The sequence below is a fragment of the Molothrus ater genome, chromosome 1 (genome assembly GCF_012460135.2).
Source record: "Molothrus ater isolate BHLD 08-10-18 breed brown headed cowbird chromosome 1, BPBGC_Mater_1.1, whole genome shotgun sequence".
NCBI classification, from domain to species: Eukaryota; Metazoa; Chordata; class Aves; order Passeriformes; family Icteridae; genus Molothrus; species Molothrus ater.
Window position 1 is genome coordinate 91,839,802 of NC_050478.2, and position 25,116 is coordinate 91,864,917.

General features: G+C 39.1%; 1 protein-coding gene across 1 annotated transcript in view; it reads left to right on the forward strand.

The window, feature by feature from the left end:
* Positions 1-25,116, forward strand: part of TMEFF1 (transmembrane protein with EGF like and two follistatin like domains 1) — a 153,540-nt gene that overhangs the window by 106,190 nt on the left and 22,234 nt on the right. The window contains exons 4-5 of the mRNA XM_054517577.1: positions 11,270-11,296; positions 22,174-22,270. Of these exons, the coding sequence (XP_054373552.1) occupies positions 11,270-11,296; positions 22,174-22,270 (124 nt within the window). The remainder of the gene's footprint in view (positions 1-11,269; positions 11,297-22,173; positions 22,271-25,116) is intronic.

Consider the following 25,116-nt stretch of genomic DNA (forward strand, 5'->3'; position numbering starts at 1 on the left):
ATATACATAAAAATACATGCTCTGTTAAATATAGAAGCATGTGGCAAAAGTGTTAAAATTTATTACGTTAATGATTGTTTATTTATTTATTTGTTTATATAAACTATATGTTTATATAAACTATGTGGGTGTATAATGTTACATAAACACATAGGAGCAGTTTTCCAGGGTGTCTATCACTGTCATACCAAAGTGCTGATACTGCTGTGAGGAGGAGGCTGATTGCCTATTTAAGACTCTAAGTGGCAGCAAGGATTATTTTCTGCTTTTGACCTACCTTTCCCTATTTCTGAATGGCTGGTGTTTAGTTCTTTCTTTAAGCCAGTTTTCTGCATGGGGCTTGCTTATTAAAAGTCACAGACATTATTTTAAATCACACCGCTGTCAGTGAACCTCTTTAGTGCATCATACTTGCTATGGAGTCATGAAGGTTTCTGGCTTGAACCATAGCAAAGACATCTTTGAATCATATCCTCTGATTTCACTGCACATTTAACAGTGTCAGGGGATTTTTCCGGAGCTCTTGGTGTTATTTTGCCCTTTTCATTGGAATCAATAGTACCAGCACTGTTCCCACACAGCCTGATGAGGTCACATTTAGGCAGACACTGACCACTTCCATTATCCCGCTTGTGCTTTCTTTTGCTCTCTTTCCTATATATAATTCAAATCAAATACTTATTTCAAAAGAATATATTTATTCTCTTTTAAAACTAGCCTTGGATTGTGATGTCCAAAATAAGCTTGCAGCTAGTTAGGAGATTCTTGTGCTGGAGTTCCTATGCAGTTGATGTGTAAAGCCCCTTGGTTTCCCTCTTGCCAGCTGTGCTGCAAGCTTATGGTGACTGAGCTGCCACTTGTGCTCCATATTTTTATGCAGGAACTAAGACACAGATCTCTGGTTCATTACTCTGGCTCCTACAGTGCAAGCAAATTATAATAGTTTAAACACAGCTGGGGTTTATTTTTAGTCTGAAGCATAACAGTAGGGCCAGGGCAGAGACTGAAAAACCAGGCAGAGAAATTCTGATGGTTTACCTTTTCTACTTCCTCAGAAACTTTGTGGAGAGTAAAGCAAAAAGAGGTAGCAGGTGAGAAACATAGGCTATGACCTGTATAAAGCTCCTGACTCTGACTAGAAGGAACTTCTGTGGAGAAGGGTTTTACACTGTGGCATCCCCATCAGGGGAAACATGGAAGAGAATTTGGGTAGCATAAATACATGCTTTCTCTGTATCTGTTTATGTGCTGAATCAGCATTTAGCTACAACCATTCTCCCAACCAGGCAAAGCTGCCTCTGGGGAGCAGGACATGCCCCTGGAGAGGAGCCCAGGGACAGGGCTCAGCCCATGAAAGGCAGCCTGGAGCAACAGCTCTGGCATTTTTCCTTTAATCTCTATATGGGATTAAGGCAGCAGGGGTGCTCCGAGTGTTTAAGGACAAGGCAGTCCTCAAAGTAACTCATCTTAAAATTTCTTTTCTGTCTTCTTTTTCTGTTTTTCTGCAGAGTTAAATGTAAGGGAATCTGACGTAAGAGTGTGTGATGAGTCGTCGTGTAAATATGGAGGAGTGTGCAAGGAAGAGGGAGATGGCTTGAAATGTGCGTGTCAGTTCCAGGTAAGGGCTGCTCACCTTTTTGTTTGCCATTTCTAACAAATCCTTCAGGTGTATTGAAGTATTTTTAGAGTCTCTGCTTCAAAAATTCCACTCAGCAACAGTGGAATTTTCAGCCTTTTTCAGTGGCACTGATTGGATCAGATAATAGCAGGGTCACCAGTGATCATAAAAGTTTTGAATTAGAACAATGAATTAGTCCTGCTCAGAAAAAAAAATATTAGAATGTCTTCTGAAGTTTTAAAAAGAAGTAAATAGCAGGTTCAATTTTTTGTCTGTTTTTGAGCCTTTAGTTTACAATTTTAATAACTATCATGGCAATTCTTCTCCCCTCCTCCCGCCAACTTTTTTAGAGAAAAATACCGCAGTTCTTTCTTTCCATGGTTTATAGCCAGGACAAATGTATCAAATATTATGTACATGACTCATGGTAAAACTGGAAGAGCTGGCAGTGTTATCAGCAAACCCTGGAGTGGGCTGTCTTTCAGTGTTTTAAAAATAATTTTGTGTTCTGTTTCCAATAAATAATAAATCAAGGGGAACTAGAATAGCAATGGTGTGTATATGATCTTACACTGGTTTTGGATTCCAGTGTTTCAGAGCTGGCTTTTGATAGTGTGCTGTTCACCTGTGCTGGGGACATTGTTCTAGCTGCCTTTTAAAGGGTGAAAAAATTCTTATGAGACAAGGCTTTTTCATCTGTCTCAGTCTGTCTGTAACATTTATTTATGCAAAATAGTAAAATCAAAGCTCAGTAATGATTTAAAAAAAAAGGGAAATAAATACAACCCTAGGAAAAACAAACATTTCCTTTATTTTTTGTAGGTGGTAAATTTTGTGACTTCCTAATAACCAGGTCTTTAAGACATATAAAAAAACTAATCCATGTGCTAAACTATTAATTTGTTTTGAAGAGTGCAATTTTTTTTAAAGCATTGTTTTTAAACTACTTGCATGTTTACTTGTACTTGTTGAATAATTTATTCTGTACTCTTAGGAAATAAGTCTATGGGTGAGAAGATACTGTGTTTTTCAGACATAGCAGGCTGAAAATCTTCCTGTAACTCTCAAATTTAATTGAGCTTACTTGACTTGCTGCAACTAGCAGCACCAAAATTTCCAGGCAACAAACACCCAGCCCAAACTGTTAGGTCCTTCACATGCAAGACTATTGAGGGGTAGCTTTTTTTTTTTCTGATATTTCAAGGTTTTGAAAGGAAAGTAGACACATTTGTGTATGGTGGTTCAGCTGAAGAGGCACTGAAAGGAAGATGTGGGAATATCAGCCTGTTTTTCCAGAAGTGTGTTTCCTATTCATCGCAGAGCTGGATAACTGTGCCTCTACATTGTTTTCCTAAGATTATTTTGCAACCCCTGCTTGTAGTGCAAAGGTCTAAGTGTCTTTGCTTAACATATATATTATGTATGTCAAAAGCTTTAGCCAGGAAAATACTTGCTGAAGTAATACAGCAAGGCATTTTTTATGTTGTTAAAACTGCAATTTTTAGAAAAATGTACCCTAACAAAAGAGTTGCAAAATTAAATTGATCTAGGATCCAGGTTGTGGTCAGGTAAGATGTTCCTGCTAGTGAGGAAATCACAGAATCCATGAATGTGCTGAGTTGAAAGGGGCCCACAAGGGTCATTGAGTCCCATTCCTGATCTGGCACAGGACATGCCAGGAGTCACACCACGTGCCCAAGAGCATTGTCCAAACACTTGTACTCTGTCAGGCTGGTGCTGTGATCACTGCCCTGGGGATCCTGTCCCAGTGCCCAAGCACACTCTGGATGAAGAACCTTTTCCTGATATCCAACCTAAACCTCCCCTGACACAACTTCAGGCCATTCCCTCGGGTCCTGTCAGTGGTGACCACAGAGAAGAGATCAGTGCCGGCCCCTCCTCTTCCCCTCCTGAGGAAGTTGTAAGTCAGTGAAGTCTGCATGACAGAGAGGTGTTTTGGGAGTCAGAGTGACATTGGGGTGAGGTGGGATGAGGAGGGAGAAAGAGACATCATGGAGCTCTTTTCCAATTTCAATAAGAAAGGCTTGACAACCATCAGTTTAATAAGATAACTGCTTTAATAGGAGAGAGTAGGGAAAGGAGCTAAGTGACAGAGAGCAAATCTTACAAGCCATTCAGATGTTGGAATCTCTGAAATTACACAGCACTGGATGGACCTTGGATGGATTTTCCCATGGCACACTGTGCTGAGCAGATCCTGTACATGAAGAGATGCTCTCTCTTTTGGCCATTTGAAGTACTAGAGGACTTCCCCACAAGACAACAATTTCACTTCTGGAGGATGCTTGCGGGAGGACTTTGGGCTATAGTGTAACAAATCACTAAAGGCTTACCAAACTGTAAAAAAGGAATCCCTTTACTTTTCATTTTATATCCTCAGAACGTGCAAATTTAAAACATCACACAGAGACTTCAGGAGGGTTGAGATTTATCTATTGAACAGATAATCATCTATTGGAAAGTATTGTCCCCCTTGAGATGTGCCTGTTAATTACTCTCTAGAAATGACTGTTCTGTATGGCATGTGGCAGGACTAAGGTTGAGTGTCTGAGAGTGCTCACTATGGGGAAGCTGTTAGAAATAATTTTCAGAGCTGGCAGAATTATTTGTTTTTGTCCATACCTGCTTAGTTCATTCTCAGTTGGTCATCGATGGCTGGATGAAAAAGGACTGGAGGGTAAGACTCTTCAAAATTATGTTTTAACATTTTAGTATTTTGACCTTTATGAATGTCAAAGCACAAAGAAACTGTTGTGGGAGAGACTCTCATTTGGAATTTGGAGAAGAAACTCTTATTTTTAAGTCATTTGAGTTTAACTAATGTTGTTATTTCTGCATGTACTCTCACAGGTTGAGCTATACCAGTTTAATCATAAACTTTGCATGATCTTTGGCAACTACTCTGTATTTCATCATTGCTTGGCTTTTGTTTTTGGTTGGGTTCTTTTTACATCAGGGTGTTGAATATGCAAAAGGTGTCTGACATTACAGTTACCACCACACCCCCAAACAGGGCAATATCTCCTTTTTCATGTTGTGAAGCAGGGTTTGGACCTCCAGTTCAGCAGGAAGTCATGCAGCACTCTCAGATGTTAGGCAGATTGCTGGTCACATTATGTGTACAAGGGGTTTATAATCCATTTCTGTTAGAATATAAGAAAACAGCAAAATGCAGGTAGCTTCTGCAAAAGCTATTCTGAATAATGTTTTCCTTTCTCCCTTTCTTTCTTTTTATTTGTATAAAATTCTACCAAATTTAAGATTTAAATTTTTCAATGTAGTAATAGAAAAGCATTATTATAGTTGTTGACAAAGTAAAAGACTCATGATGCTCTTGAGTTTAATGAGAGTGGCTATTGTTTTCCACCTCCTTTGTAAGACTGTTCTGACCAAAAAGGTCAGCAAATCTCCCCTTAAGCACTGTTCTCCTTAAATTCTCCTTTGCTCAGTTTCGGCCCCCTGTGCCTAGTCATACTTTCTTGTATTATCTTGAAGAGTTTTCTCCTGCCTCAGTGTTTATCCTTCAAATACTTCTAGATGCCTGACATATTCCCTCTAGCCAGTACGAAGTCCCATCATAGTTATTTTGTGCTTTTAATCTTTCCTACTGAATTCTTATGTTCAGTCCATGTGGAATTAGACTATTATTTCAGTGATCCAAGAGGAATACATATAGTGATACTGAAAAGCTAATATATTTCAAGTAGTTCTTTAGCAAAAAGGGTTATAAGATGCTGTTAATAACACAACTACTTTCCTGTATATTAATATGCAGTTCAGATTAATCACTTGATTTCTGTATGACTGGGTTATTTTATAATTTCTTTTCCAGTGTCACACGAACTATATTCCAGTTTGTGGATCAAATGGAGACACTTACCAAAATGAATGCTTCCTCAGGAGAGCAGCTTGCAAGCACCAGAAAGAGATAACAGTGGTATCAAGAGGACCTTGTTATTCTGGTATGTAAAACATCACTTTGTGTCACTAATGAATGATGTTTTATGGTTAGCTCTTTAGTTTTGCCCTTAATTCTAGCAATTATAATTTTTGTGCTTTTCATAGGATGAAATAATGTGGAAAGCCCAAGTCCTCTTTAGGAATGGAACCTTTTGCTAGACAAGAAATCTGATATATCTTCTGATATGCTAACAGATTAACAAATAATAAACACTACAAGCTGAAATACTTTATCTGAGAACATAGATTATTAATGCTTCTGTAGTGCTTATAGAGGAGCCTTGATATCCATCAAAAGGCTTTTAGCAAATTTGGAGCAGATTCTAAATTAGCTATTTCTTTAGGACTTTTATTTTTAGGATATACAGAATTAGTGTAGCATCCAACAAGTGACACTGGTCATCCTGACTTCTGCTCTACCTATATCCAAGGCATCATCTTTGACTTCAGGTCATTACATTGAAGATATGCATAACTTACAAAATCATTCTACCTCACATTTCTAATGAACTTGCCTTCTTTGTCTTTCCACACACTTAAGCATAGATTTTTCCACGTTTCAAATACATGGAACAGGTTTTCCCTGTCTTGAATATTACAACATACTCTTGGACAGAGAAACTTTAACCACCAGTGGTGTTCTGAACCTCTGGGTAGATTCAAAGCTGGTGAGACCAGACACATGGCTGGCTTTCTTAGAATGAAATTAAATGGCTCAGTAGTGTCAACGGCTGCAATCTTTGGTACATAAATAATACACACAAAATATTAAGTTGTGGGACATCCCTCATTTTTGGAGACAGAATGGTTGCTTGGATTAATCTAAACAAGGTTATGTCCATATGGCGGCCAAAAGCGTGACCGTGGGTCAGATGCACGATCCTTACCAACTTTATGTTGATCAGTTGCAATGACAATTTAGAGTTATCAGGCCTGGAGCTCACTGGTAGCTGCAGAATCTTATCTGGAAATTGGGGTAAATGCACATGCAGGGTACCTAGTCCAAGTCCTCACACTGCCAGTCCTAGTTACCTCATTTAAATGCAGCATGTTTCACACCAGCTGCTCTAAGGCCTTTGACTGCAGCTCAGACCTGTCCTGAGGTTTGGCTCATGTTTGCTAAGGTCCAAAGCAATCTGTGTTTTTGGTCTGAAGGAAGCCCACGTTTTGTGCCCAGGTCAGAAGCATAATTCCAGCATCCCTCAGGCTGATGACTGAATCTACTTGTCTTTCCCAATCTCCCACGTGTAAATTATCTCCAGATGCTGCACAAATAGGAAAAAAAATGCAATCTGGTTTGGAGGACTCATATCTTATTATAACAACACCCAAGAAATATGAAAGTTTGCACTGAGGATGTATAATTAAATTATATATTTTTAATTTCATGCCCAAGTTATTTTAAGCAATGGACACACAGCATGAAAATTTATTTCTATCACTAAAACAAAATTCTCGGATAATGTTTTAGGAACAACAAGGAGTGTTTGCATATATATGCATTCTACTCTGCTAAGAAAAAGAAATTTTGAAATGAAAAATCGATTCTTCTCAGCCTCAGGTTGCTGGCAGCTAATTACTACGTTATACAGCTAGTAGGGGATTTTTTTTTTCAACCTTCCTCTCCTTTTCTTTAAGTCCTACATAAAACCCAGAAAACGCAGCATAATTTTTAGCACTTAGTGTAACAGATCAGGAAATGTGCTGAAACACAATGCTCCAGAAAGTACTGAGAAGAGGTTTGTGAAGCAGAGGCTCTGATTCAGGCTGAGTACTGCACTTACACTGTCACAATTTTAGGTGCCTCAGCAGAGCTCCACTAGAATGGCACCTGCTGCTCCCTGAGTGCCTGGCGTGCTTCAGGTGATGTGAAAATATCAGATGATAAAAGTCAGCTCCCAGGACCTCTCCATGCCCTGCCAGGATGGTCATATGCTTGTGCTCTTGATCTGTTACACCTATAATGGAGACTCAGATATCAAATTAAAAGATATTTGGTAGACACCCATTAATTTTCACTGGTTGCCTTTGAATTTGCTATTAAAATGCTTTATTCTAGGGCATCATTGGGAGACAAGTACAGACTCACTGGTTTCCCATCAGAGCTGGGATGCACCCAAGGCAATAAGATGAAATTCCTCCTTAGTATTGGAACAACTGTTTAGTATTTAAAGTATATCAGAATTCTGAATCTCATACAAGAATAAAATACTTCCCATTTGCTAGGGATTGATACTTTCTGTAGCTACAGCACTGGAACAGGCTACACTGAGTGATTTAGTCACTAAATCATTATTCTGTTTCTTGGCAGGTAATATTTTGATTAAAATTTTACAGACATAAGTGATCTGCAACATATTTTCTTATTTCCTTTGCCGGAAGGCTGTCAGAGTTTCAGAATTCTAAAATAAGCAATGTTTAAAAAAGAAGCAATTATAGATCCTTTAGAAATAAACAAAATGCAAGTTTTGACATTAAAAATGGTTGTTTAGAGAAATAAAAGAGAATGTATGGATGAAATTTTGGGTCTGCATACACAGATTTTAATATTGATTTTTGACTGCTGCCAGATTTATATTGTATGCACATGAAAATGTAACCACACAATGATGGAGTACTTGATTATACTTGCAGTTTCTCAGTGTACTGTATACATTTGGAAGACACAGTTCATTGCTTTCTGTTGGGATTTCTGAGTCAAAAAAAAAAAAAAGAAAAAAGGGGAGTAAAGCTACTTGCAGAACTAGAAACAAGCACAGGATTTATTCTCTTAGGAGTGGCTTATGGAAGGGTCTACTTGCTTAAAATTTGTCAGTGGACTGTTTGCCCTCCTGTTTGTACTTATCAGTTTGGAGCTGTTGCCCTAAATGAGCAAGAGATGGGTTCTGTTTTTATGCTACTTTGAGTTAAAAGCCATCTCTCCTGAATGAGAGAGGCTGCAAGCATTTTTGGTTTTGGGGAGTTTCTTCTGCCTCTGCACCAAAGCAGCCCCACAGTACAGAAATGGCTCCTGTTCAGAAAGAACAAAAAAGGAGATTCTGACTGTAGCTGAGTGCTTACAGCATTCAGATGCTGTGTCTCATCCAAGTCCTTCTTTGTGTATTTTATCCAGAAACTCTTTATGGATTAAAGCAGCTCACAGCAGAAGCTTGTATATTTGTGTATTAGCATATTTTTCATAGAACCATGGAATGGTTTTGTTTGGAAAGGACTTTGGAAGGGACTTTAAAGATAATCCAGCTCCCACCTCACAGCCCTGGGTAAAGATATCTTCCGCTAGACCAGGTTGCTCCATCCAGCCTGGCCTTGAACGCCTTGAAGGAAAAGCCACCTATTTGAAAAAGGGTGGCTTAAGTAAAGATAGAGATCAATCACTCCTCCTCTAATTACTGACCAATGGCTGGGGGAATGCTGTTTGTGTCCAGCATCTTCACTTCTTTGAACATCTTTCTTGACTGATCTTGGTGCATGAAGACAACTTTTGAAAACCCTGAATTCATTAAAGGCCTGAAAAGAGCAGGGCTCCTTGTCCAAGTAAGCTGGAAAAAAATGCTACTCTTTTAACCAGCAGCTGCCTGGGAAAATCTAGCCAAGGCTCAAGAAAAGAAAAAAAAAAGCAGGAACAGCAGCTTAGTTTAGCATGGTTACCCTGGAGACAAGAGTCCTAGCATAGCTCCCAGGGAAAAGTTGAAAATGATACAGTGTTATAGAGGATGACACTTGTTTGGTGTTTTTTTTTTTAATCCTTTTTGAGAACTGAAAATCCAGAGAAGTAGAAATGAATCTATCCTGCTGCTGTGATGTCCTGCCAGGTGGACTTCATGTATATCAAGCCAATTATCTATAGAGATGGGTGGTCTGAGCCTCAGCTCCATGATTTACAGGTGCTTTCCATGTGTGGTACCTGCCCTGCCCCATGCACACTGGATTTAGCCAGAGCCCCTCACACTGGGCTGAGCAGCATTTCTCGCCTCAGGGGAAAGCAGAGAGTGAGAGCTGGAAGTAAAAACATGGAAAAAGTCAAGATTCTTTGAGACATTTTGGCCTTTGTCTTTCATATGCATCACATATGATGAACTTGCTCATATTTGTATGTCAGCTTCCTCTCCCTCAAAACTGCTTATGACACAATTTCACCACCACAAATAATCCTATATATTAATTCATATAAGTTAATTATGGTCCTTCAGATTTCTTAATGAGGCAATACTGCATCATAAGGCATATTTCTCAGTGACTCAACAGGGACATTTTATATGGGATTGCCTGCTTTGTCAGTAAAGTGGGTCACTGTCAAGGGAGAACAGAACCTTCTGGTTTTTGTGTTAATTTCTGTAAGGTTATAAGCTCAGTCTGTTAGATGCCAAATAGTGGTATAGGAGGAAAGAAAGGAAAATTGAGGTAAAAGAAAAACAAATCTCTATTCCTGATACTCCATGTGATAGGAAATAATTTTTAATGTGTGAAGTGGCCCACATTCCCACTGTGGAATTTCACACTTTCATCCACGCACTAGAGGGAATTATTCTTAGAAATACAGCTCCTTAAAGAAAAGCAGGGGAGGGAACTGAGCAAACAGAGGGTTTGGTTTTTTCTCTGATGTGAACAACGACCTCATGTGTGGAAGCAAAATTCCCACTCCTCTTTCTGTCTGGCCCTCTTCTTTCAGTTTTTAGCGGATAAATTCAGCTGCCTTCTCCATCACCAAAGCAGGCAGGAAAGGAGAGGTGTGGGATGAGCAGAATGTGTGCTCTGCTCCTCTCCTCTCAGCTTTCAGAGCAGCTAATCTAATGGGAATGGGAAACAATCCACTGACAGTAGCTGCCATTCCATTCTCTCCTCTCCTCCTCCTTTGAGCTAGAAAGGCAGGAGGTTTTGTGACTCAGTTCATGTCTTTGAGGGCTTGCCTTTACTGCTGTGCTAGCTGAAGCCTGTGCGGAGCGCTGCCCAGCGGGATGCACATGCAAAATCCCTAAACGGATCCATATTGCTCTGAGGTAGAATTAGTTGGCTGGGGGTGGTGAAGAAGCTCAAGTCCTGCTGACACTTGAACTGCTAATGCAAATGGGATCCAGTTGAAAGCTGTCACTCACCAGATGCTAATCCAGTCAGTCAAATGTCAATGAAATAACAATGCCATTAGAGCATCTTTTTACCAAGTGATTGACTCAACTGACAGAAGCAATTTTGTCATTAGATGACTTAAATCAACCTTACTTAGATGGCTAGTTGTCTTCTGGAGTTACTTCTGCGGTCAGATGAATTATGTGTTGAAGTTTTCCTTGAAGTACCACTCCCAGGGCCAGAGGGTAAGGAAAAATAAACCTTCAAAAATCGGAATCTGTACTCTTAATCTCTTTTGGGTTTAACAAATTTTAATATCTAACAGTTGAAAAGAGGCTAAGAAAGATATTTGTTTTCAGTACCGAATAATGCTGTTTCTTGAGTAACATCTTGACAGGGAAGAGAGAGACTAGGGCACAGTGAGTGTGGACAAACAGTGTTAAAGGATGCCAGACCTTATGTGGGATATTTGTTTTTACAGCTGGCTCATGAAACGTAACATCTGTGTAATGTTTTACAGTGGCAAGTTCCTGAACAAACAGCTGCTCCTGGAGCAATATTTTCATTTGCTTTCTTCTTTTTTCTCCCCCCTGGTTTCTTTTTCAGATAATGGCTCTGGGTCAGGAGAAGGAGGTGAGTACCAAACTCCACTTATCTTTCGTTTTGGTCTTTCTTTTAACAAATGTGTGCCAGTTTTATACACATATATACACATGGCTACTGTATAGCACATGAACTGAGGGAAAATTATGGCACTTAAAATAAGCTTTAAGGTTGCAGTGATATTGGACCATCTCAGAACAGTAGTGGTAGAGGAATCGGTTGTAGTGTGCATTTCACCAATATTGTTCTCTCAGATTTGACCTATATAATTTTTCATTTGTTACCAGCAATGCAGTGCAATATTTAGATCCCTATTTCACCTGTATTTCTCTCCAGAAAATGACCATTCACAATAAATTTCTTACCATTTTCCCCTTGCATTTATTTCCTTAGTGTCTAAAACATGTAGGTTGTTATCTTATGCTTGGTTGAGCTTGTTGCCTAAAATATAAAACAATTGCATTATAATATCTATTTATAGAAAGTATTTTACTAAAATATTTTTTGTTCAAAAAATATATTCAAATATATATTCAAATATATATATATATATATATATATATATATATGGCTGTATATTCCAAGATGGGATGTAGTACAGCTGGTGGTAGTAGAAGTGTTCCCATCTTTCAACACATCCTAATCTTTCAAGGATTGAAAGAAAATTATCTTAATTCTATCTAATTCTATCTTTGATACTACTTACAAGAATACATATAGAATGAAAAATATGAGACACAGATATATACAAACACAGAAAAACTGTTTTGCCTTTAGGCTTTGGTAGTATTAAGAAGGTGTTGCATTTCATGGTGATGGGACTGAGTTTTGAAGTACTGCAAACCTTGTCTAGCTACATAAGAATGTGTTTTTGTGGAAAACCATCTATGGCATCACTGTGTAGCTGAATGTAACAGTTAACTTTTCAAAAACCAGGAGCTAGCTCAATCTTTTTTTCCTGTATGGCAGTGAAGGGGGACATTTCCCTCCCCCTAAATAAGCTGCCATCAGTAAATTCCTCTGCTGCTGCTAGCTGCTGCTAGGGCCATTCTCACCTTTGTTTCCTTTGGGGCAGTGTCTGAAGGAACAATTTTCTGCTCAAACACTTCCTCTTCTTACCTCCACAGGTGACTTTTCTGATGCTTCACACTCTTTCCCCAGCTCTGTTTGCTTCTCCTTCCCCCTTTGTTAGCCAGCCTGTTATTCCACTAGGAATGCTCCCTGCAAGCCAAGCTTTCTGGCCTTGGTACTGCTATGCAGTTCTTGAGGAGACAGATGACAATAATTTAGTGCATGTTTCACTTTTTTTTTTTTTTTAGAACAGTTTTGGAAAAGTTTGAATGTCATTGAGATTAGCTGGGTTTGGATTTTTTTTTCTAACTGCATACAAAAATCCTGGTTAAAGTCCCTGGTAAATGTTACTGTGTTGGTCTGGAAGAGATCGGCAGCCAGCAGATAGATGTCAGGATTCTTTGGGTAGCTTCAAGAGCAGTTTGGAAAAATGTAGGCCAGAACATGGTATGTTTTGTTGGCTGCACACTGAAGAGGTGAAAGGTCCATGTTCAAATCTACTCGTCCTTCATTTGGGGCAGGAGGCTGAGCCCAAATCCACCTGTCAGGGCAAGAGAGAGGGCCCCTGTCATGGGCTTCCCTTTGTCATTGCTGTTCTTTTTGTTCTCACTTGAAGCGTTCATTGAGCCTGGGACAAAGAGCTGGGGAGGAAAGATTCGTGCTGTGGAAAGGCTTTGTTAGCTGGGGCTCAGCATGCCAGTGCATTTGAATTATTTATGCAAAATAGAATGCCATCGGCTGAGGAGGTTTGGTGGTCCCTGGATACCTTGCAGAAGTAGTTGGTGCATTGTCTTGGGAGGTGGAATATGTAGATTCAGTTCACTTCAGGCAGAAAGAATTGAATTCCCTTGGCCCCAGGTGAGTTTCTGCAGTGCCTGGGTATTGAATTAAGGAGCAATGTACCCACTCTGTCCTCCAGCAGTTTTGTGACATTAGGCCTTCATTTATTGGGGTTTCTTCTAAGTGCCTTTGGGCCAACTGAAATGTTCCTTCCTCTGTTTGGTATGAAAACAGTTGGGTTTAGTTTTTAATTTTAGGTAAAGGAAAAGGAAATTTAAACAACGAGACATTGAAAATCCTGCTTGGCTTTTCTTCCCTTTTTAATACATCTTGGCTATTTATGATACATTGAATTATTCCTGTCCTTGTGCACCTTCCTCGCTAAAGTGGGTGTTGGGTGATACTTCTGTGGGACAGTTGGTTAGTCTCCCACCTATTGTGTCATTTTCTGTGTCTGAAAGCAAGCCTTCAAAGAATGGAAACCATTGCTGCTTTGGTTACTGAATTCTGCCCTGGCTAAAAATCCAAGGATATTTTTGTAACTGGAATTTTGGTTTTTTTCATAATTCAGGTAGCCATAAAAGTGTTACATGAAAACATTAAAACCTGTAAAGTCTTACTACAAGTTAAGGGAATTCAGAAGGAAAACTAGACTTCTGGAAGACTGTTGGACCTATTGAGGATGGAGATGCATCGATGGTATCCAAACAAGAAGAAAGGAGAGGAGTCCAGGCAGAGGGTGACCTGCAGGGTAGAGGTGCTCCATGGTGCCCTCCACACTTCTGCCTCTCTGGTTATTTCAGCTATGGGACTGTCTGCTGCAGAGCTGCATCCTGGCCCAAACTTCCTCATTTTCTCAATGAAGGAATGTTTAATCTCATACTCTTGATAAGGGTGCTCAAATGGGAACCTAATTCCCTGGGGAGCCTCTGTGCCCTAGGGGTTGGGTACAGCTGCTGCTTGGAAGCACAAGGAAGCTTCAGTGGAAATGGAAAAATGCAAGGATGAGTGAGAGAGAACCAGCAAGCAAGCAGACATACCAGCTTAGAGACTTGGGTTTTCTTCCTAGGATCTGTGATTCCAGATGTTAATCAGAGAATCAGTGTTTGCTGTGTTTCTCAAACATGCAATTAGTGTGATTGTGTATGCACCAGTGATGCTTGCACACACGGAATGGGTGAGCACAGCATTGCAAGTGCTCTGCAGATGCACTGCTTGCTGGTGGATTTTTAACTTTGAAAGAAAGTAATGGGAAAGCATCTGAGTTGTGCTCTTCAGTTGCTATAGCTCTGCCTGAGACAGTCACCACTGCTGAAATTAGCTGTTGGTCTCATGTTCAGCTAAGATTTGTGCTACCGATTCACACTGTTCTTTCTCGTTTTCTGCATTTCATTGCAGAGCAAAATCATTGATGACTCTGAAACTTGACTTCATGCATACTCTCCCTCCTACTCCCAAATTATGATGTTAATGCATTCATTTCTACATTAAAAAAAGAAAACAAAAAGAACAGTAGATTTAGAAACAAGAGAAAAATCCACAAAAGATTTTTTTTTCCTCAAAGATTGCTTCAGACAATATCTTGCCTTAGTAGTTATCATGTGCTACAAGAAAAAACACCTAAAGACCATGGAACTGCTGGTTGATGTTCTGCACAAATCATCTTTACTGTTACAAAAATACTAGATTTTAGGAAAAAAATTAAGAGTGAGAGAATTTTTTCCATATGCCTGAATGAGATGAAGTAATATAATTTTTAAGGATGACACAATTGTCTAGTTGCCCTCTGACATTCTGAATGAGCTATTTCTATTTTCTATGCTCTGTTAGCATTGGGATGTTATGAAAGGACCCATTTTTCTAACTTCAGAAGTCTGAAACTTCATTAGCATAATAAAAATTGTAGTTATGAAACCAAGCAGTTGGTCACCTGTGGCAATGGGTATCCTGACCCACTTCTAAGAAGAGTATATGATTGTCAATTCAGAAATGCAAGAAATTCAAAAATCTCAACACTCTACCATTATGTTTCCCCCCTACAGAGGGCAATGTCAGAGAGCCTTTAAAGAGTTTTACTCAGACTTTAAAGACTTGCCTGGCTGGGGGTCATTGCTGAAGATGGTGGGATCCTTTAAATTTTCACCTAAAATGTGGGCTTCTCTCTGTATTCTCATATGAATCTTTCTGCAATATCCCTGTTCTGAAGAATACAGTCATAAAATTAGGCCCTTTGTTTCATCAATATTTTGTTAGACTTTGAGGCAGAACTGGAGAAGGACAAGGTACAGGCTCAGATTTGTGTTCATCTCTGCCAGTTGTGAATTGCAGCAATATTTGAACTGCTGGATGTATTTCCAGAACATGTAGATTGCGGCATGAAAATTATTCTGAGGCCATCACATGCACATAAAAAAGTAGATTGCCAGCTCACAGCTGTGATGTTGACTTTGTGATATAGTAAGGCCTTTGCAAGAATATGTTGAAAACCATCAGCATTTGTAACAAACACCATGAAAGAGCTAACAAATGGTAAAGGCTCAGAAACAAATCACTGTCCTAGAAGAATCATGTTCCCTGCTCTAGTAATCAACCAACAAGGGTGAGATTTCTAAGTGCCCTACTATGCCCATAATATTAATTTTTAATTCATTTTGTTCAGTGTTTGTGTACCTGAGCAAAATGCCCTTTGGATATTAAAAAAGTTGTAATGGTAGTTAGACAGATGGCACCCAATCATTTCAGGCTTTTAAGCTAAGGAAATAACATGCTTGCAATACATATAGCTAAGTTAATTATTATTAAAATAATTTGTTTTGAATTTCTAATCCCTCTGAAATTTAATAGCTGAAGTAGCTTGTGATGAACGTCTAGCAGATTGCATTTAGTAATTAATAAATTGATATACAGTATGTGCTTTTTAGCAGGCTGCCATCTGTTCCTTCCCCTCACTGGGGACAACACTTATCCAGTAATTGTCACACAGTCAGGGTGGAATAAACACACACAATTTAGAGCCTCGAATATTTTCTATTTTAATTTGTAATGCTGCTGCTGATTTGTTTTAATGTATTTTAATATGACTTGCAGAAACTTGGTGGTGATTAGCACCCTGGATAGGAGGTAGCATCAGGTCTTTTAGCTATTCCTACAATGGTGTGTGACTTAGGAAGATTTAAGATGCAGATTCCATCACCTGGCTTGTCACTGAATACCACTTCAGCTTCAAATAGCCTTATTTATTGTTGTCAAGATCACATTCTATGTAGGTAAAATTAGCACTGAAATAAAACAAGCAAGAATTGCTGCTTTTACAGCAAAGGTTCACAAAGGCAGAGGCAAAGACCCTAAATGTTCAGGCACTCTGTTGGTGGAGACTTATTCTAAGCAGGTTTTTCAGGGATGCTGGAGCATGCTTGGAAGGATGCTGGAGCCAGAGGCACATAAAGACAGACTCCTTTTCCTTCTTGCACAGATATGTAATAAATGAGGACAGATTCCTCTTATATACCCTGCACTGGACATCCAGTGTGTTCATGGAATTGTGGGACACCTCCCTTGGCATCTGGTGACTTTCTTGTCCTTTGTTTTCTGCCATCGTCTAACCATGCTTCTTTTCCCTGGTGCTTACTCTGAAGCTGTTGTGTCTTCCTTTGGAGAAAAAGGAGTTACCTGCATTTGAATTAGGGCACTGGAGTGAGTGGGTTCTCTAACTGGAGGTTTCTGCAGTGTGAAAGCTGATCCAGTCTTGCAATATGCCAGCTTTTCCCACCATTATCCACCATGTCACATGCACAGAAGCAAAGCAGAAGTTCCAGTTCTCAGGTCTGTGAAATCCCTACGACCCCATGAGGGTAGTGGTGGTAGAGAGTCCTACAGTGCTCATCCTGATGTCCTTTGCTTATTAAGTGACAGATTGTCATTGCCAAAAGACTGGGCAAGCCAGTCACCTTGGCTGGGTTGTGATTAGGGGAGAAATCTTCAAACTCTCCTCCTCCAGGGCACCTAAGTAGACCCAACATCCTCCTGCTAAGCCTGTAATGCCTGTTCTTGCAAAATCCACTTCCAAAGGGCTGGTGCCTTTTACTGAAGAGTGCTTGAAGCAGCAATGTGTGGTCCACACTGCACATGGAAAGGATCTTTCAGCTCCATATAGATCTCTGCTGGACCAGCCAGGCTTTGCTTCTAAGCCAGCAGGGTGGTTGGATAAGAGAGCAGGACCTTCCACGCTGCCAAATACTGCTTTTGCATATGATCCAGCAGAGTGGTCAAGAGAATTCAAGACATCACTTGCCAAAACTTTGGGAGAGCTCAGGGTAGTGTTGCACTTGCTTTAAATATATACTTACAGACAAAAAGAGCAGGTTTGCAGCTTTGTTTCAAATTATGCGAACAATCTCCTTTTTAACTAAGTGCGTCATTAAAGTTGCCCTAAAAGTTAATGGAATGTAGGATAAGTCACTAAGCTCTGGAGTGAATTGCAGTCCTTAGTGTGCAGCTCTGTGGACTGTGGTATTTTGAGAGGAATTTCCAGCGCTAGCCGTACTGAGGGACTCACAGTCAGAAATCTTTTTGAGATTAGTTGATCCCATAAGATTCAGTAAAAATCATTATGATCTCAAACCAGTTAGGAATTGATTTTCAGAGGGGCTTTCCTGGGCATTCTATCAAGGAATTCTATCTATACACAGCTACTGAGGAGTTCCAGCTCCCCCCTCTTCACTGGGAGCAGTGATAAATACAAATATACAGCATAGTTCCCTTTCCAAGCTATGCCTTAGGGCAGACAAAACTTCACCTTGACACAGATGGATGCTCTTGCTTTAAGCCTGATTGAAAGCCCTCAGCAGAAACCCAACCACATTACCATTGTAGGAACACACAAATGAGTTGCTGAGGGAAGCAATTTACTGCTGCCCAATTCCTCTAGAGCTGCTCTCCATTGGCAGGCTCCTGCCCTGCAGCTCCTAAGATATAGCTGGCCATCTTCTGCACAGGAATAATGACTCGAGGAGAAGTGTAGGGAGCACAGCTCAGAGAGACAACTGGGAGCCACTGATCCTGTCTTTGTGCCTTGTTTCTTGTGAAGGACAGAGCATTAATGAGGTGCTGCCCTGAAATATGTAAGGAAGCTGAAAAGAGAGGGAAAATGAGCTTTCACTCAACATCAAATTAATATGTCAAGAACAGAATTAATCAAGATACCCACAAAACCAAGAAGAAGAAATTCTCTAGTCATCTATACATCAATATTAGAAGCTTGCATAATAAACAAGAGGAGACTGAATTGCTCATTTGGGAGCATATTTTGACCTAATTGTTATTACTGAAACCTGCTGGGAGGATCCAATTGATTGGAATATTAAAATTAATGCCTACAACCTATGTAGGAACAATCAAATGTAGGGGAGAAAGGAGAAGGGAGAGGTAACATGTCAGGGCATATGTTGCCATTTGAAGATGTTTGCACCAGAGAAACATGCTCTCAAATATTAATGGGTTAACATATTTTAACAGGATACAGGTGTACAGGTCTGCTACCAATTTGGGTTGAAAAACAATATTCATCTACTCTATGTTGGTGGGAAATTGCATTGTGTTTTCTTGAAGGACTTGTCTTGGTTCCAGCCAGGGCAAGGTTCATTTTTGCAGTAGCCAGGAGGTGCCATGGCCAGGACCCAGAAGTTATTCTACAACACCTCATATATTGCTGGGAGCAGGGGAAGGGAGTTTTTTTCCAGAAGGAATGGTAGGGGCGTTTTTGGTAGGGGCAGCATGGCTGCAGTCAATTTGGGTGCTGCAGTGAACATTATAGTATGTGAGTCACTCTCTCCTCTGTGCACTTTTGTTGTTGTTGCTGTTACTGTTTGTTTTCTTATCTCATTGCTGTCTCCAGTAAATTGTTCTTGCCTTGACCTGTGAGTTTTAGTTTTTGTGCCTCCAGTTTACCACACCATCCCACCACAGGGGCAAGGGGGAGGAGAGAGCAGAGCCAGAGAGCAGCCCATGATTTGGAGATTCTTGCTGGGGACACTGAATGGGGAGTACCAGTCCTAAACCACAACAGGACATCAGTCTATATTATATGCAGTGTCTAATACTGTTACTGCTAAAACATAATGCAGCTAGTAGTGAAAGATGCTTCTGAATATGTAGGTGACTGATATACATGAGGTCCAGCAATCTAATCTAATCAAGAAAAAACTATAGTCACAAATTTTTAAAAGCAAATGCAATTTTAAAAGGTAGAGAAAGCAATTTTAGAAAGGGGGGTGTCAGGGGAAAGGAGCGAGACAGAATTTTACATCAAATAACACATAGAAACAATGAAAAGTAGTTGTGGCCTATGATTCTGAAAATAAAAAGGTGCTGGGACATTCACAGGGAGCATAACTTGAGCTGAAGAGGAAGGGTGTATATGCTGCATGTGCTTGGTGTGTGTGTTACTTCTTTTGCTCCATTGCAAAATTGAAATAGTGCAGTAAAAGTGCTCAGTAAAGCACTCTGGTTGCATTTGTAGTCAAGTCAGATAGTATAAATGGGGTATGATGAAATATTTTCCATGCTAGTGGTACCATAGAAGGATATTAAGTATGTTGAAGTATTTTGTAGCCAGCAGGTTTGCCAGGTTTGCACCTGAAAGCTTTAAAATGGGTGGTAAAGAATTCTCTAGGCTGTTGATGATGTTTTTGTCTCTTTTTCTTCAGTAGAATAATAATAAATAATATAGAAATATTTTCAGAAAAGATAAATGTGATGACTGGGGGGCAACAGCCTCTCATTCTGGCACCTATGAGAAGCACAGCAGTGAAATAGAAGGTGGAAAAATCAACTGAGTACAAAATTAAGGGAGGGAAAAAGTACTAATGCCAGTCACTATGAGTTCATGGAAAACCTTTATTATGAAAATTACAATTTTTTAAACTGATTTTTTCCAAAAAAGGCATTTGTACAACAGAACATTTTATTTAAGAGTATCGTCACAGAGCCATAACCTTTCTCAGTCAAATGCAATCTTTAATCTCACAGAAGTCCAAGTAACTAGAGAGCACAGCAACCACACAGTGCACATCTAATGTGAAAAAATACTGCCAATCAATAGATCATTAAATGTTAAGGAATTGGTAGAAAATGAGTGTGTTTCTAGAGACTGTTCTTGGCCTTGTGACCCCTTCCACTGGTGACCTGGGAGCAAATCAGTCAGCAATGATTTGGTGTGGATGACAGAGAACAGGTCACTGAGCTAACAGGATGCATAAGCAGGCAGGATTTTAATGTCTGAAGACAGTTATCTGTAGTGAGTGCAGGACCTCGGTAATTTTTCCTTGATGTCAGGAAAACATCTCTCCTACAGACTGTTGACCCTGGAAAGTATTCATTTGGGAATAAAGTGGATAATAAAGTAAATATGTTTGTCAGTGCAGAAAAATGGTCAAAAAGCAATATGATTGTTGGATGTTTAAAGTGAAGAATGTCACAAATGGTATTTGGCTTTGGTGACAACTTTTCTGGAACAATATGTCCAGCTCTTGTACCTGTACCTCCAGAAGATGTCAACTTGCTGACAAAGGGCATCAAGGGTCATAAGAACAGAAAAAGAAATGGAAATACCATGAATGAAAGCAGTGTCATTTGTTTAACTTATTCAAACCTGTAGGGGATCATTTATTAGCATGGAAAAGTGAAATCTGACACTAAAGGACACTTTAAAATGCCAAATGTAGGCATAGGAATGTGGCACCTGGAAAGAAGGAGAAATCAAATAAGATGTGCATTTGTAAAGATAAAAGCAAGATGACCTCTACTGCATCTTGATAAGAGTGGTGATAGAATTTCTACAGCAGGAAATTTGTTTGATAGGTATTAATCTCTGGAAAATGCACAGCATGCTTTAGACAGAAGGCAGTTAGCTTGCAGGTCTCACCTGCACTATTCTTCATGGAAACACAGTCCCACAGGTCCGAGGGAGTGATTCCCTGCAGCCAAGATGCAGGGAAATTAGGAAGAGCTGTTGTGGATTTCTTTTTCCTGTTTGTATTTAAAGAATGTAAATTCAGCTCTTGCATTGGTGGAGTTTGATTTACTGTTGCCACAGCACATAAAGCTGCTAAGAGGAAAGGAAAGGAATCACTTTGATCTCCGTCCATCTGGCAGCCTGGTGCAGTCAGCTGTGCACCACCACCATACTGTGATCCACTTTAAGTGGATCTCGACTCCCTCTGCAGATTTCTGTGGTTCTTTTCCTTCCTTTCAAATACCTAGCTCTCCTTCATCACTTTGTTAAAAATCAAAAATAGGAGTGGCTAATGGTAGTGAAACAGTAAGAGTATAATTTATTCATCTTTTACGTCATAAAGTAAATTTTCTCTTACTTGGTGAAGACTTTTGATGTCAACAGTAAAATTATTGTGGATGTTTTTAGGATCAGAATATTTGAGAAATTGATTTTACTTTTTAGGATACATAGCATTTCTACCAGATTCTTTTTAGGACGACCTTTTTCTTTTATTTCTGTGGAACTAAACAAAGTAGTCTGGAAAATACACCACAGCATATGTGACATATGAGCACAGTGTAATCTCATAGGCAGGAATCAAAAAGGGGGAAAAATGCAAGCAGTAACCTTGCATAAGGATATCTGTAATTAAAGACTGTCACAGAAAATAGCATTTAAATCCCCAGTACCAAATATTCAAGGACATCTAAAGGGACAGGGTTTATACATTATCAGTAGCAATTAAGAGTAAATGTGACTGGGATACATGTCAATGCCAGTTATGTGCCTGGTGAAGCAGGAATAAATAAAAATGACTGAAATAAGAATAAAGGAAGAGCCAATCAATGAAGCATTAGTGTTTTCAGGGATGCTTTTCTATCACTGGTACAGTTCTACCAACCTCCAATTGACTGACTTTCAAAAAGGGAGCACTATTAAGGTTAATAGCTTCAGTATATGACAGCTTTATGTTGACAGTATTCCTGAAAGCAAATGGATTTAGGTAAGCAAAAACAGAGCTTAATTTAAAAGTCATCCTTTCTGTTATTGGTTTTTTTTTCAGAATATGAAGGATCTGGGACAGAAGTTCAGAGAAAACACTCAAAATGTGGAGTTTGCAAATACAGGGCTGAGTGTGATGAAGATGCAGAGAATGTCGGGTATGTAATGTTTTCCCTAACAATATCACTGAACAAAAGGAAAAAAAATGTTAAAGGTACATGATTATCTGCTTGACCAGGTTTGTTCTTACTAACTGAAGCTTTAGTGCCATCCTATAATAATGTGTTTGATATGTGTCTGTAAAAGAACAAACCATCTGCAGTTGCAAAGTAGTGGGAGAATACAACAGGGAGTTGTACTGGAAAACCTTTAACTAATATTAAAAAAAAAATGGGGAAAAAAAAGCCTTGATTTGTTTTATTCTGCCAACAAAACAAGTCAAAAACCAAACAGGAATGCAAAATAAATACTGATTATTCAACCCTGAGATTTTTTTCTCTATGTTCTCCTTGTTCATAAAGTATAACATGCAGTTATACTTTATGAATCAATGCTAACCTTGGACCTAAAGGTGAAGTTGAACTGGAGACTTGAGCCAGTCAGATCTTCCAAACTCTCTGTGGCATTTGATCTCTTAGATGCACATAGGGGGAAATTAGTGAAAAATATTAATTATTGTCAATTAAATTTCAAAACAAATTATCAGGAAACAAGAAGCTTTTAAAGACAATTCATAGTGCAGGTGCAGATGCACCACATTTCCATGCTCAAGGTACTTGGTTGTATTACACCCCAGCTGTCCAGGCTCTGTGGGGCTCTCAGGAAGGGCAGCGATATCATGAAGGAAAGGGCTTCTTCAGACAGCCCCACGAGGCTTTAGGGGGTTTTTAAAAGGTGTCCTGTCTGTTGATGGGGCTTTGTTTTCCAACAGCCTTTGTCCTGTATGGAATAAGGTTTACTGGGATATGGGCTGGTGGCAGGTACTGGGTTTGTGGCTGCAGACACAGAGCATGAAGGTGTTTGAGACTTGCGCATGGTACATTTTTGTATCCACAGAGGGAGCAGCGTCTCAGAATAACGGTGCCTGAACATCACGAATTGCAGAAAACATCACTCTCCCTTTTCTTGTCTTCCAGCTGGAATCCATTTAATATTGAAATATGTCTTAATTGCACAAGGTTTTATTACAGGATACCAGCATGAAGACATCTCAGACAGTAAAGCAGCTTAGCACTAACATTCAAGATGTACATTCAAGATTAAATTGTAGAATACAAGGGAAAGCAAAATGGTAATAGTGCTCATGAATACTAGCATGATACTTCACAAAGTATCATTCATAAAATGCCAAAGTACTGAAGCCAACTTGCTCTTTCCAGGAGAGAGACAAATGAACTAGAGCTAACTAGAGCTGGTTTTTGCAATACTAATAATCTTTTGGAATATTGCCTTGGTCTGCTTCATTTATGACTGGAAAGATGGTATAGATTATATATATATATATATATATATATATATATATATATATATATATATATATATATATATATGTTTGCTTTATACACTAAGATGTGCTTTTGGCTTTGGAAAATAAATCCTGAAGCATTCAACTTCAGTAAAAGCTTGCCTAGTCTTTCTGCACTTGTAGAGCTGGAATTCCTGAAGCTATATAGTATCTATAAGAAAATTAGGATAAAGCTGAGGGGAGAAGAAGGTTTATTATCTACATCCTAGTCATATAAAATGAAACCAGTTCCTGCTTCTTGACAATGGGCAAAGAGTGCTATTTTGCCTCTAAGATTTTTCTAATTAGTCCTCATTAAAAAAATAAGTGGAAACAAGACTGTTTATGTAGAAAATGCACACAAGTTCGAAAATATTCCCATGTAGGTTATTTGCAATTTATTGGATAATATTTTTAAATTCTATACAGGAATTTAATATAATTTATTTTTTTTCCCAGTGCCTTTAACCATTAAAACAGGCTTCAGTGATATTCACTGTTTAGCCATAGATAAATCAGGGTCTGTTAACACAGATTGCCTTCACAAGGTTGGTTTTGACAAGTCACATAGCAAGTCACAAACTTGCTAAAGTAGAATATAGGAATTGGCATAATTTTTCATAAAATCAAAACAGTTATTTACTTGGCAGAACCAAGATGGGATTGAAATCTTCTATTGGGAAACTTTAATAGAGCACCCCTTATAACTGCTTTTAATATGTAATTTTTATTCTCTTTGCTGCTGTGTTTCAATGTGGGTTTTAACATCATAAAATTATATCATGACATACAAAGTTACTTGCAACACAAATAACTTTCATTATGTATAAACACTGCTAGTCAGAATTATCATTGAATTCAAATTTGTGCTAGATTACAAACACTATCAGCGCTAAGTCTAGCAAATCACAAAACTCTAATTTCATAAAAATATTTTGGTTTGATTTTCCTTTTTAAGACATAAGAATGTCCCCTGGAACTTTTTTGAATAGAGTGGTAATGTCTACTGAATCACAAAGAAAAGGTGTAATTAGTTCCATTCATGTAGGTTTATTAGGCCTGGACAGCCCTTGCTTGCATCCTGTGATGTTAAGACACTTAATAGAGTGATCCAGGTGATAACAGAAGGCATTTAAAGCAAATTTTGCTCCATTATAGTAACTGTATGAGTTAGCTGAGCTGTCCCCTAATGTTAAGTAGATCATCTCAAGACATACTTATGATACAAACAGTAAATGCACAGTTATGAATTTTTTCAGCCTCTTTTCCAAGCTGTGCAATCTGAGACTTTACAAACACCAGCTCCTTCTGCTCCGACTGCTCTTGAGAAGCAAAATAGTATCTCTACTCCTCATTTATCAATAAGGAAATTAATTTATGGGTAAAATGTTTAGTGAATTGGTGGGAAGGGTGCCACACATGCCACAGCGTGTTGAGGTAAATGAGCTGGAATTAATGAGGAATCTCAGGACCTGCCAAGAGGCCACCTCAATAGCCTAG